The sequence below is a fragment of the Electrophorus electricus genome, chromosome 4, assembly GCF_041902795.1.
Source record: "Electrophorus electricus isolate QZ-2024a chromosome 4, ASM4190279v1, whole genome shotgun sequence".
Lineage (NCBI taxonomy): Eukaryota > Metazoa > Chordata > Actinopteri > Gymnotiformes > Gymnotidae > Electrophorus > Electrophorus electricus.
Window position 1 is genome coordinate 29975089 of NC_137500.1, and position 12485 is coordinate 29987573.

At 40.3% G+C, this 12485-nt stretch overlaps 1 protein-coding gene across 8 annotated transcripts in view; it reads left to right on the forward strand.

Moving 5' to 3' along the window:
• Nucleotides 1–241: 241 nt before the first annotated feature.
• The window catches only part of glsb (glutaminase b), a 39101-nt gene continuing 26857 nt past the window's right edge, over nt 242–12485 (forward strand). For 6 of the 8 annotated variants that reach the window (XR_014123366.1, XM_027016419.3, XM_027016422.3 and 3 more), the window contains exons 1-2: nt 242–660; nt 12065–12161. Coding sequence is in view for 7 of the 8 variants with exons in the window: in XM_027016419.3 (XP_026872220.1) it covers nt 368–660; nt 12065–12161 (390 nt within the window). In the remaining variant the exon portion in view is untranslated. Of the gene's footprint in view, nt 661–6694; nt 10224–12064; nt 12162–12485 lie in introns of those variants that run through there. The other 2 variants (XM_027016421.3, XM_081713193.1) reach the window with 2 other exon arrangements.

Genomic DNA, 12485 nt, shown 5'->3' on the forward strand with positions numbered 1-12485 from the left:
AAGGTACGGACAAAATTCCGGCTACAAGACAAGATTCAGATTCTCCGTTTTCACTTCTGATCAGTAAGCGGGATATAAAATTAATCCTTTCTGATCAGGATATGATGCATATGTAATTTATGAAAAATATCTAATCCAGCCAATGAAAAGAAGGATCACTTTAAAGAATTTAAATTTGAACCAATGGGGCTTTAGAGGGACGGGACTATGGAGATTCTGTTCTTCATGTAACGCCAGTGCGTTACAGTCTCGAGAAGGCGTGCTTGGTAGAGCGTGATATATATTGCACAGTGGCTAGTTGAAACAAAATTAATTTTTTAAGCATATTTAAGGTGAAATTCCACTAATTTAGCTCGACAAGATTGAAATGTTACAGTTTAGGTTGTCATCTGTTCTGAAGGAGTTGATTCAAACGAGCCTTAAGCGTCCGTTATCAGATATCGCGAGGCATAAAACGTCTTTATTGAGTTCATACTGCTTCAGTTCCGTCTGCCCTGATGTCCGTGCCACATCTAAACTGAAGTTTATGAATCCTGGAGGACTCCGACCTTTATCACAAACATCACTCTGGAAAAGACCCCTCTGTACAAAGACTGAAGGAGCGATAAACCAGACCGAACCGCTTAAGAAAGATGATATCCAAGAAGCCCCGGCAGACAAGTAGGTTAAGAAATACAACCTAGCTAGATTACGGAGCTAACGAATAGACCAACGTTATGTGTGAGAAAATGGACTGGATACACGTAGTTTATTTAAGGATAGATAACTGGCTTTTTGATTGCTTTTTTAAAATTCAGATTTAGCTAGAGATAACTGGTTTACATTAGTAACTAATTCAAAAAGAGGGTCACAAGAGCTTCAGAAACATTTGAGCATGAGCCGACAATTTGGCTCTACTCGACTTCATACCATTTATGTCATTTAGCTGGCGCTTTTATCCAAAGCGACTTACACTTATGACTAAGTACAACTTGAGGGCCTTGTCCAGGGGCCCAGCAGCGGTGGGGTTTGAACCAGCAACCTTCCGATTAGAAGTCAAGTACCTTCAGCACTGAGCTATCAGTATGCCAAGAGTAAATCCTTTAATCCATTCTAGCTATCCATGTTATACAAATATAGAAACAACCAAGCGTTTGATTTGTACCGTTATATAACGTTATGGCTTATTGGGGCTAACAGGTATCATGGAAATAAGACAGCTAGGTTAGGTTAGTGATAACTAAGTTGCTAGCTAGCGTAGCTAGGTTAGTTAGCCAAAAGAAAACGTGTCTGTATCTATCTTAGCTAGATGTCCTAAATCATCGTATAAACTTATAACTGTATAGTTAGTATAGTAAGCTATAGTAGTAGATGCCTTTTTGCCCTCTTTGGGCAACGCGCCTGCGTTTCCTTTGGGGAAGCATCAGGGGGAGTGGTGGTACTTACCGAGACTGGCTTTGCTCCACTTAGCTACAACCTAGGTTGGTCTACTGCAGCATTGGTGTGAAATACCGACGTGCTAATATATCATTCGCGCACTCCTTCTTTACAAGAAGTAACTGAGTCATCAGTCGGTTGTGTATGTGTAAGGATAAGACACAGGACCTCTGTGCTCCTGAACAGTCTACGTTTGATTAAAATGTAACACGTGATCAAGCACGTAAGTTTTTTGAGTTGCTGATATTCTTAATTCATTTTTTCATAATTCATTTTAAGCAGTCGCTATTATGTCATATGCAATTGACATAAATCTTAGGAATTATTTTTTAGAAGTGTAAGAAGGGGTGAGCTTCACACAATTTTTTTTTTTTATCTCATCCCCTAACAGTTTCACATCCTACTGATATTGAAATGGTGCATTACCTGGGTTTGACCTTGGGCTATGACACAATGATGAAACAAGGGCACATGACATTTTAAGTGAGGTCTGCTTTGTTACATGACCTGAATAACATGCATCACATTAATGAATAACTTGGATCTTTAATTGTTTTAGGAGGTAGTTTAACGTCATTTCCAGGAAGAGGAGAAATTTGTGCTTGCTTTGTTGCGTGTAATCCGTTCTCAATAATGTATTGACATTGCTATATAGATGGGGTAATTTTCATCCATCATGATTGTGTAACAAAGAATTTAGTTTCAGTGGAGAAAAGTTAGTTTCCCAGTATGATGGTGCAGACTCATACTGGAATGCAGGCATAGCAAGGACAGCAGGATAATCAAAGAGCTGAGATGCTGACACACAGTCCCAGTTTTGCACAGCTATTGCCATAACAAACAGACTGACGTTGCCATGGGTTCTTGCCAGCACTGGTTAGGTTGAGTCATCATAGGCAGAAATGCTGCAGTGAGTACTATGGAAGATTTCCTCTGTGTCAAACCAAATGCTAGACAATTTGGAGATTTTTTTTTTTTAGCTGTCCAGGCTGCTTAGGCAATTTTTTCACATTGCCTACATAGCTTCTAAAAGTGAATGCAATCCTTGCAGCATTTTGTTGATAAGGTTTATATATAAACTAAGTAGGATAAATTGTGTAGGCTGATTGGTTCAGTCAGTTGTAATTTAGTTTTAAAATTAGCCTCATTTGGAACATAATTGTGCAGAGTGTTCACATGAAAATGCACAGACAGAGTAGTTCAGGGTGTTGTTTCATGGGGGCAGTGCCAGGGCAGGCCTCTTTTTTGGCTCTGACATTTACTCTGGGGTTAGATGTGTTGTATGAGGACACAGACCTCTTTACTAATGGGTGAAGCAAAACTTTACTGCTCCCAATGGGCCAAAACATTCCCAACTTTTAATTTTTTACTTTTGTATGTTTTGCTCTGAACTGCTGCTTCCATAAAAACATACTATTAGAAATTAAACTTGGTGCTAAGTCTGTTGATACCATATTTTGACACTGCTTTCTGAAACCATTGTATCTGTAAAATCTTTTGGAGAAGAGATGAACTGTTTAACACCATTTGTGAGAGAGCCTAGGAAAGGATGAGAAGAGGAACAGTTTAGGTGAAATATAAATATACATACATACACACACACACCTAAGTTTGTGTGTCATTTTAAACATCCACTCTCCAGAAAGATTTCTAGCAGAGGAAGGAGGTGGTGACTGTTCATACATTTTTTTCATTTGTATTACCATCAGTTTTATAAAATTGTTCTGTTATCCTAGTTGTTCATATTTTTTTAGTCACCTGGAAAATTCAGAGATAACCTAAAAGAAGCAGCTTATAATCCTGCTATCTCTGCTTTGTAGTCTGTCCCAGGTTAACGTTTAGTGACATTTCTAAATGTTTTTGATTCTAGCACACCAGTTTAAACCACTGTCTTTAAACTGTAAGGTGATGGATTAATTCCCAGGTGATAATATCCTTTACCCTGAGTTTATCTCCATGCAAGCACCATCTGGAAGGTGTATTCAGCAATTTATCTGCTGATATAATAATGACATACCTCTTGGCCCTCTTTATTAATGTTTCTGTTCTTCTAAAAATTTCCTCTAACAAAGTCTGTTTGCTTTTTAGTGGCCAAGTGACATGCCAAGTAAGTTTGGTCAGTGGTGCAGATATATTCAAGGCTGCTAAAGCCACCATTCCCCCTGCTTTGCAGTCTGGAAATAGATCCAGATTGGTGAGTTTGTTCTAGAGCCCAGAGACAATCTGCTCTCATCTAGGTGTTCTGTTTACTTTCTTGTGAGTTTCTCCGAATCACTTTATTGTCCTTCAGTACTTATTCATCAGGGCCTTAGTGTTTGGCATTGCAGGAAGAGACTCTTAGAACAGGTTTTCAGAAGATATTTATTCTAAATGGCTGTTGCTGTCAGAAAGTCTGTGGACTGCTTTTTGAGAAACATTGAACTTGTCACACAAGCCTAGTGTAGTCATCTGTTCAGCTGTATTAAATTATTTAATTGGTTCTGATTATCCTTTAGATGTATAGCATAGATCCTGGCTGTTTTAATATAGTGATTGAGCAGAACTATATCTTGTCAATGTACCTGAGGTATTTTCATCTTATCAGCTTTGGAGTGTTTGTCCACTTGCAGACAAACTGATAAGCATTAAGCACTTTCACAGATTGTAGTATACACTTCCTGTACTTATACCTCACACACTACAGGATAATCGCATCAATTTTGAGGCCGATCTGCTCCTCTCGACAATCGCAGAAGGTCTCCCGATATCAATGTGATCTTAAGTGATGAACTTCCCATATTATTCTGTGGTGTTGGGTGTCTATAATTCAATCTTTACTCCTCCAGTGTACTCCCAGTCCAGTCGGGGCTACATTGTGAATTGTAAATATTAAAATGTTCAATATTTGCAACTCAGTATCCTATATTGTGGAGTGAATGCCAATTCCCTGGTGTGACATCATTCCTGAAAGCCAGTCAACCATTGAAAGCTGAGCTGAATTGAACTTGTCAGTGTGTACGAAAGAAGTTGTAAGCATGGGGGCTAAAGCAGGACTACTAAGACAGAGAACAGGTTGAGTTGTGGCAACAGCATGAATGCCTGTATAATGTGTGCTGTAAAACATACCATAACAGTGACCAGGAAGGGAGCTGGGCAGTAGCCAACAGTCAATCACCATGTTTAGATCACATTAGCTTGTAAGAAACTCCCTCAAGGTTTTGAGAAGTGGAATCACTGTTCGGCAGTCTTGTTCCTGTCCATAATCTGAAAGTGTATGGTGGTGTGTTCAGGGCAGATTGAGTGGTGTGCGAACCAGTGACACAGATTCACTTGATGCAGTTAGTCTCCATTATTCGACAGACTGCCTGTTCACCCTGTGGCTTTGTTTATGAATGTGAACGTGAATAATGCATGCGTAGTGGTGACTTCCATTTTCACTGCACTGTGGGTACTGAGGAGAGGTGAGAGAGAGAACATAATGAGTAACGAAAAAACTCCACTGATACCATTTCATCAATGAGCCATACTCGCAGCACTACAGTGTCTAGGCTTGCAACATGCTAGTGCTAGATATGAAAGGTGCATGTGTGCTCAGATAACAAGGGTTATGCATTGCTTTGAGGGTTAAAAGAATAATGCATTCTTCTGGTGTTTTGTCTTTTTTCAGAAAAAAAATCTCCAGAAGCTCTGCTATGAAGCTTTAAACAAAACTAATTAAGGAAAACTATTGTACATAAAAATACATTTGTGTGTGTGTGTGTGTGTGTGTGTGTGTGTGTGTGTGTGTGTGTGTGTGTGTGTGTGTGCGCGAGCAACAGAAGGAGATTTTCCTGCTCAATGATTCCATCTTTGAGCAAAGTTGCCTGCTATTACTTTAGAATGACATACCACTCAGCATATGTTCCTACTTTGATGTGTTTTAATCAAACCCTCACACCTGAAGATATATTGAAAGTATAATCAAATAAGCAAAATAACCCTGCAACTACCGGACACCAGTATAGCTTATTCATCCCACAGGTCTTCCAAAAGTCATGATTGACTTGCTTATGGGGCTCTGTGACACAGCTGGCAGGCCCTTTTCATTTGTTTGTCTATTTGTTCTTGTCTTTGTCTTCCTATTTTTGTAATGATGCCCCTTCCAAATGTTTACTCTCTCTGTCAGCAGTACACAAATATGCATGTGATGAGGGAGGCGAGGCAGTATGTAGAGACAAACTGTTGCACATGCAGATATTTATTTAGCAAATGTAACAAAATGAGCACAACGAGGCACAGTTTAATGTGGGGTCAAACACCAGCACAGGTTAGCATTGATGTTTTGTGAATTTCACTTATCTGGTAAGTATATGGAATAGTTTTTGAACTCAGTTAAATCTAACATATGCAAAATGGAATTGATTCTAAGTTTGGCTGGTTTATCCCTTCATCTGATGACGTTTCAAAGAGTTTCCTTTAAATAACGGTTTGAAAGCGCTCATGGCCATACGTTTCATCCACGTCTTCATTGGATGGATCAGAATCCTGCATATAGGAGAGATTAAGCAGGTTGAGAGGAGATATATGTCTGATGGCAGGGAGTTAGTATTGTATGAAGCATGTAGAGATACGTTCCCAGCATTGATGCTACTACTACTATGGTTTCCAGAGACACAGTATATAGTTCTGAGCTAAATGTGCTTCCTGGATAACATATGTGCAGTATGCTGTCTGTACACGTGTGTGTATATGTGTGTGTGTGTATGTGTGTGTGTGTGTATGTGTGTGTGTGTGTGTGTGTGTCTGAATCAGCCTGGTGATATGCAACAAAGCCTGTACTCTGACGTGGGCCACTACAGCATGGTGGATGTCTCTCAAAATAGCACTTGTATTTACGCCTAATCACTTGATCACAAAGAGCCGGAGGATACATTTTTGCAGTACACATGGAAAAAAGAAAGGTGCATAGATATGATGACTATGGGCACATGGATGTGATGACTACAGGCACATGGATGTGGCTGTTACGGCATTAGTTGCAGGGGAGATTTCTTCCCAGCTTTTCCTTGTGCTCCACCTGAGAGTTCTGCTGGTTGTGGCTGCTCTCCTCAGATGCTACTACATGGTGGGATCTGCGTCCAGGTCTCTTTCTCAAACGCACACACATACACAGAGTGGTAGTTCTCTGGAGAGATGTGCAAGAAAAGAACCACGTGGCCTCCACCATGCGGACAAAGGACTGTAATATGAGAGTAGCAGAAAGAGGAAAAAAAGCCGGGGGTGGGGGTGGGGGTGGGGGATCCTTTCATAAACAAATTCTGTTTTTGTTGTTCTGACACATAAAATATACCTAAGAAAATTACATTCCCATGTAATGAAGGTAAAGACGGTCATAACTGTGGTTACATCATTGCCGTGATCAACGGCAAATAAATAGGCTAAGAATCATTTTATTTTTGTATCACCTTTTTTAAACAAGTTTACACAAAGTGGTAAAGAGACCATAATTGACACAAAAATATGTATAAATTTCTCGCTCTGAGCAATGGAGAAAATGTCTTGGACCTTACCGATATTACGTAGACAAAAATTACCGTGAGGGTAGCTACTTATAAAATGAATTGCAAGATGTCATCATTATCCATTTCTACATAATTACTTCTTTGTAAGGATGTACCTGTGGACATATATTTTCAAGGCCAGAGTGCAGCAGAAACAAAAACGCTGAACACTGTAGAGGCCAAAATAAATATACATTGCACACAAGATTATATCGACAGAACTGCCACTTTTTGAGGTGCTATATACATGAATAAGAAAAATATATGGGAAATTTATGAGCTAGATATTTGGATTTCAAAAATATATTTTGGATCAACCAAATGATAATAGGGACAATTCAGAGAATCAATATTTTTATTTAGCACTACTGTCAAAAATGTATCCCAGATTCTTGGCAGCTTTTGAGCTCAGAAGAATAAACACTTAACTCCAGGCAACTCAAAGGTGCCTGCACTCAGGCTAATGCTGCATGCCTTGTGTAACCTCAGCAGGTGTGATTGGAGATTTCACATTTACATAAGCTAGACTGCAGCAAAAGGCTCTGCAAAATCTATTAGTGACACTTGAAATCTGTACAAATGTAAATTACAGTGTGCATCCATGTCCAGGCTTATGAGAATTGTTTAAACCACTTATAATGCATATTAAGCTTTAGATATGACAGCTCTACCAGCATGGGAGGGGAATCCTGTGTACTTTTCCTCTCAAAGAGGGCTCCTGCAACTCAGTTAGGCATTGTTCTGGGTACTAGCAGCAAGCCAGCAGAATAGGAAAAGTATTGTGCATAAATTAGAGATCCAATGTTTGTTTTGTTTCTTTTTATAGAGGTAATGATTAATCGTAACCCTGTAATTGCTCCATTTTGTTGCCAGAGGTTTGAGAGGACAAACATTTAATGTAAGCTCACAATTGTTTAATCTCTTACACATATTTCCTTTGCCCTCCTGAAGATATGTACCTGTGCCTTCAAATGTAAACTGCTTTCACCTGGACTTGTTTGATTCTGGCATTGATTCTGGACTTGTTTGATTCTGCACATGCGAGCACTCAGATTTGTCCTGCATACATTGAACATATGGATCAGGTATATGGCACTGAAAGCCATTAACCTAGAGTACAGACTACTATTCCCTAAAGCCTACCTTGAGTATATTGAGTATCTCCAATTATGTACAGCCTTCAGTCCATATGTATTATCAGGTAACATCTCAAATACAGACAACAGGTAGAGGAAAATTAACCACAGAAAACAGAGTGATATTGACAGTGTTTGGTTGCCGGGAAGCTATGAGTGTTTTGTGTTGCCCAGCAGGAGGTCATTTAGAGGGGAGAGACCAGCTGGTCCAGAGCAGCTCTAGCATGGTCATGACTGCACCGATCCAGACTACATCAACCATAAAACAACCATACCTGCTCCAGCTAACCTGCAAAATTAGGGCCCGTTTCCTGGAACAGTCGCTGCAGTTTGGTGCTATTAATGTTCACTTAAGGGCCATTAGTCCCCCACCTATCAAGTCCTGCTCTATGATGTGCACAAAGCATGAAGTCAAGGACACATTCTGTGTTTCATTTGACCCGTACAGGCCCGAAGAGGACTGCCAAACAAAACACAGAATACCACTGCCATGCCATCAACAGGTGTGGGCTAGGATGATGCCAGACAGCCCAAACCTAGACATGAGCAACTGAGGGTTAAGGGCCTTGCTCAAGGGCCCAAAAGCAACAACTCAGCAGCAGCAGGGCTTGAACTAGCAACCTCCTAAGAACCCTAACCACTGAGCCACCACTGCCCCACTAGCTAATCTAATATTAAAACAAATGGCAGCGACTCTGTTTGCATTTAGTAGCCTTTTGGCTAAATAATTCCCCATGCATGAAAAAACACCATATCGGTAAGACATCCTATGTTCCGTCCTCTTTGACTGAGAGATTATAGCTGAATCATCAATGTGCTGGATTCAGACCTACAGTTACACTGTTCAGAGCATTCAGAGGTGTCACAGAAGACTGTATTTTGTTTAAAGAAGAATATTTTTACTCGAGATTAAATATTTTTTTCACCATGTAGAGAAGGTTATTCTGTGCACAGTAGCAGAGTTTTGTCCTCGCACTAAGATGTTGGTGGAGGTTTCATTCTTGCACTAGTGTCCCTTCAGTTACGATTCTTCCACAAGAAGGACTGTGCAGCAGGATTGATTAGTGAATTTTGAATTCTTTATGTTTTTTAGCAGCTTCATTTTGCTGTGTAACCTTTGCTGGCTCATGTCTGATGGTCAGACCTTCTCAGAGTTCATTTCTGTTTACCTTCAATTTGGTAAGATTAGAGGCCCTGTACATTTGTGCATGTTTTATGTCTGGACACAGTGCTAGCTAGCTGTGCTGATGCAGTCCTCACACTGTTCAGGGCTTAATGTCTCTTGCCTTTCCTGACTCTCACAGAGAATAGTGGAGAGAGTTTGAGAGACAGAGGCAAATGGGAGAGACAGGAAAAAAAGAACGAGAAAGGAATATACACAGACAGAAAGAGAGAGAGGAATGGTGAAAGGCTGTTGCATATACAAAATTGTGTGTATTTGTGTATGTGCAAGTGAGAGGGAAGCTAAACTGTAGGCTTGACAGACTGCTGTTCCACAACCCTGTGGAAAGGCAGCAAGCCACTCTGCCTTCTGTTACTGTCCGAGTGAGTGTGCACGTGCGTCTGTGCATGTGCATATGTGTGTTTGCCTGTGAGTCTTTGCCTGCAAGTCTGTCTATGTCTGTGCGGAGGGTATTACTTGTTCTAATTGCAGGCCTACAGCTTCCTCACTGCAATTGCCACACTGAAAGAGTGACATCGTAGCCAAACTGAACAGCAGCCAAGGGCTATGTATAGGTTGCAACACATGGTATAGGTTGCAACACACTGCAAAATGTTGTTAATCAATTATTTTTACACACTAACATTGTCTATTTGTGAGTGAATGGTGAAATTCGACTTTTGAATCCTGTGTTTGTTAATGTTTTAAAAATATTTTTCTTTATCGGTTTTCAGCTTTCTTGCTGGGATCATTTTACAGATGAATGCATAAATAAAAGCTCAAATCACCACAAAACATTGTAGTGTATGAATGACTTGTCTGTCTTTTTTTTTTTTACTTTCTTTCATAATCATTTTTTGAATTATAGTACTGCTCATGTCTGTGTATTGCATAGTAAAAACTACTTCTGCATTTTAGCTTGTGTTTAAAATCTCTCATCTGTTCTTCTTGTGTTTTCCCCATTGCACAACTTGGCTGTGTATATTTTGTGTAAGTATCATTTTATTTTATTTACTTCTTGCTGAAATCCTTCTCTCTCAATCGACCTATTTTTTACATTCCTTGTCTAGATTCTTTTCCGTTTATGTTCATCAATATTATCACACAACGGGAAAAATCCCATTAATTGTGCATTTCAACACTACTTACCAGCATTCAGAGAGTTTGCTTTTATAAACCGTGCTAGAACAGGGCAGTAATACCTGCAGACTTGTGCTCTGCATGCTTGCTATGGGGAATGCTAGACACCTGCTGCTCTGATGGCCTGTGTTTGGTTAGGGCATTTGAACAGAGTGCCTTTGAATGGAGCGTTTGAATAGAGTGTGTTTTGGATAGCTCTGAGAGTGGCAGCCTCCTCCAGCAACTGGTCCCCAGGCTATCCCCTGGATCTGTGACAGAGAAGCTTACCCATGGCTTGGCAAACAACATAGCCTAAGCCATCCAAATGTGATAACTCACAGTTAGGTGACGTTCTGTCTTTATTAACTATCAGTGTATATATACATCTGTGTACAGTGCAGCCAGAAAGTAATCCAATTTTTTATTGTTTTATGTCTGTACACTGGCACACTAGTATAAAACAATGACTGTGAGCATAGCATGCAGAATTTCAGCTTTCAGCTAATTTGAGGTTATTCACATATATTTGGGTTATCACATTGGAATTACAGCTCCTTTTATTCTTATATAGTTCACTGCATATGGTTGCAAATGCCATCCAGTTAAACCTGACAGACTGCATTTAATATCAGTCTGTTTCGCTTCAAATCCAGTATGCTGGAGTACAGAACCAAAAATTGTGTCCTGTTGCTTAGAGATGGCTCTTTAGATTAGGGCCTAAAAATCTCACTCAGCAGCAAATATTTTTGCTGTGTGTTTCGTTCATTGTTTTTAATTACTGAATGACTGTCTCAACACTTTTCAGCCGTGCATTAAAATGAGAAATGTGCGTTCACCGTTGCACTACACCAACAGTAAACAACTCCCTCCACATTCCCTCTGTACCTAACCTCTTCAGAACTCATTTTCAATTCCATGTTGCATGCATCCTCTATGCTGGGCAGGGTCTCTGTTCTGAACTAACCTTGCACACTGATTCTCCCCTCTGCCTGACTAACCTTTCTCTTAGCACCATGCATAAAGAGGTTTGAGCCATAATGTCGGCCCTTTAACCATCTGCTCTGTGCTCTTGATACCAATAGTTGTGTAGGAGTAGCTGTGTGCTACCAGCCCCTGCTCCTACACTAATGTGTTGTTATATTCAGTGTCCTCAAATCATAACAGCTATGTAATGAGGCCGTGTAGGGTATGTATGAGCGTGGAACAGCACAGTGCCAGAGAGCTCCCAGACTGGGCTTGCACCAGCCTGGATTTTTCAGAAATTAATTTATATTAATTACAGTAAAACTAATGACATATATTTGGTGCTTGCAAATGATTTATAAAGGAATTGTGGTTGATTCTGAAAAAGTTTAAATGAAGTAACAATTCCTTTAAACAAAGACATGATCATGAAGAATCCCCACCTGCGTGAGATTAAGATATTAAGCTCATAGTGGTGGGGGGGGGGAGGCTCTTCAGAAGCACACTAGCACGTCAGGGCAGTACCTTCCTGCTGTTGAGATGCTTTATTTATAGCTGACCAATCCTACTTGCCAATATCCTGTTATTGTTCATCCTGGCACTGTAACGCACCTCTATGCACCCCACTCAACTGGGCATGTTGGAGACCAATAAAGGTGCCTTAAAGGAGCACATGACTCACTACTGTGTGTGTGTGTGTGTGTGTGTGTGTGTGTGTGTGTGTGTGTGTGTGTGTGTGTGTGTTACAGGAGAAGAAAGGCAGGTATGATGCCTAGCCTGGAAGACCTGCTCTTCTACACCATTGCTGAAGGCCAGGAGAAGATTCCCGCCCACAAATTTATAACAGTAAGCTGCAGTCCTTCTCATAATGTAAACACACACACACACAAACACATAGATCACATTTCCCACCCACCCTGGCCAGGATCAAATAAACAGGAGGCTGTTCTGTGTATATCATATCTCTTCTGCCGTCTCGACTGAATTGTACTGAGTCAAGTGTCGGACAGTACAAAGTACGTTTGGACTGCACAAGTCGGGGACCAAAGCAACAGTTTTGCTGTTGAAACAGCTTCATATCAGTGGTTTCAGCATTAGCAGTACAGGTCAGATCCATGGTTTAACTTGTGGGTGCTATCTTAACAGGTTGTCTCATTTAAAGCTGTGTAC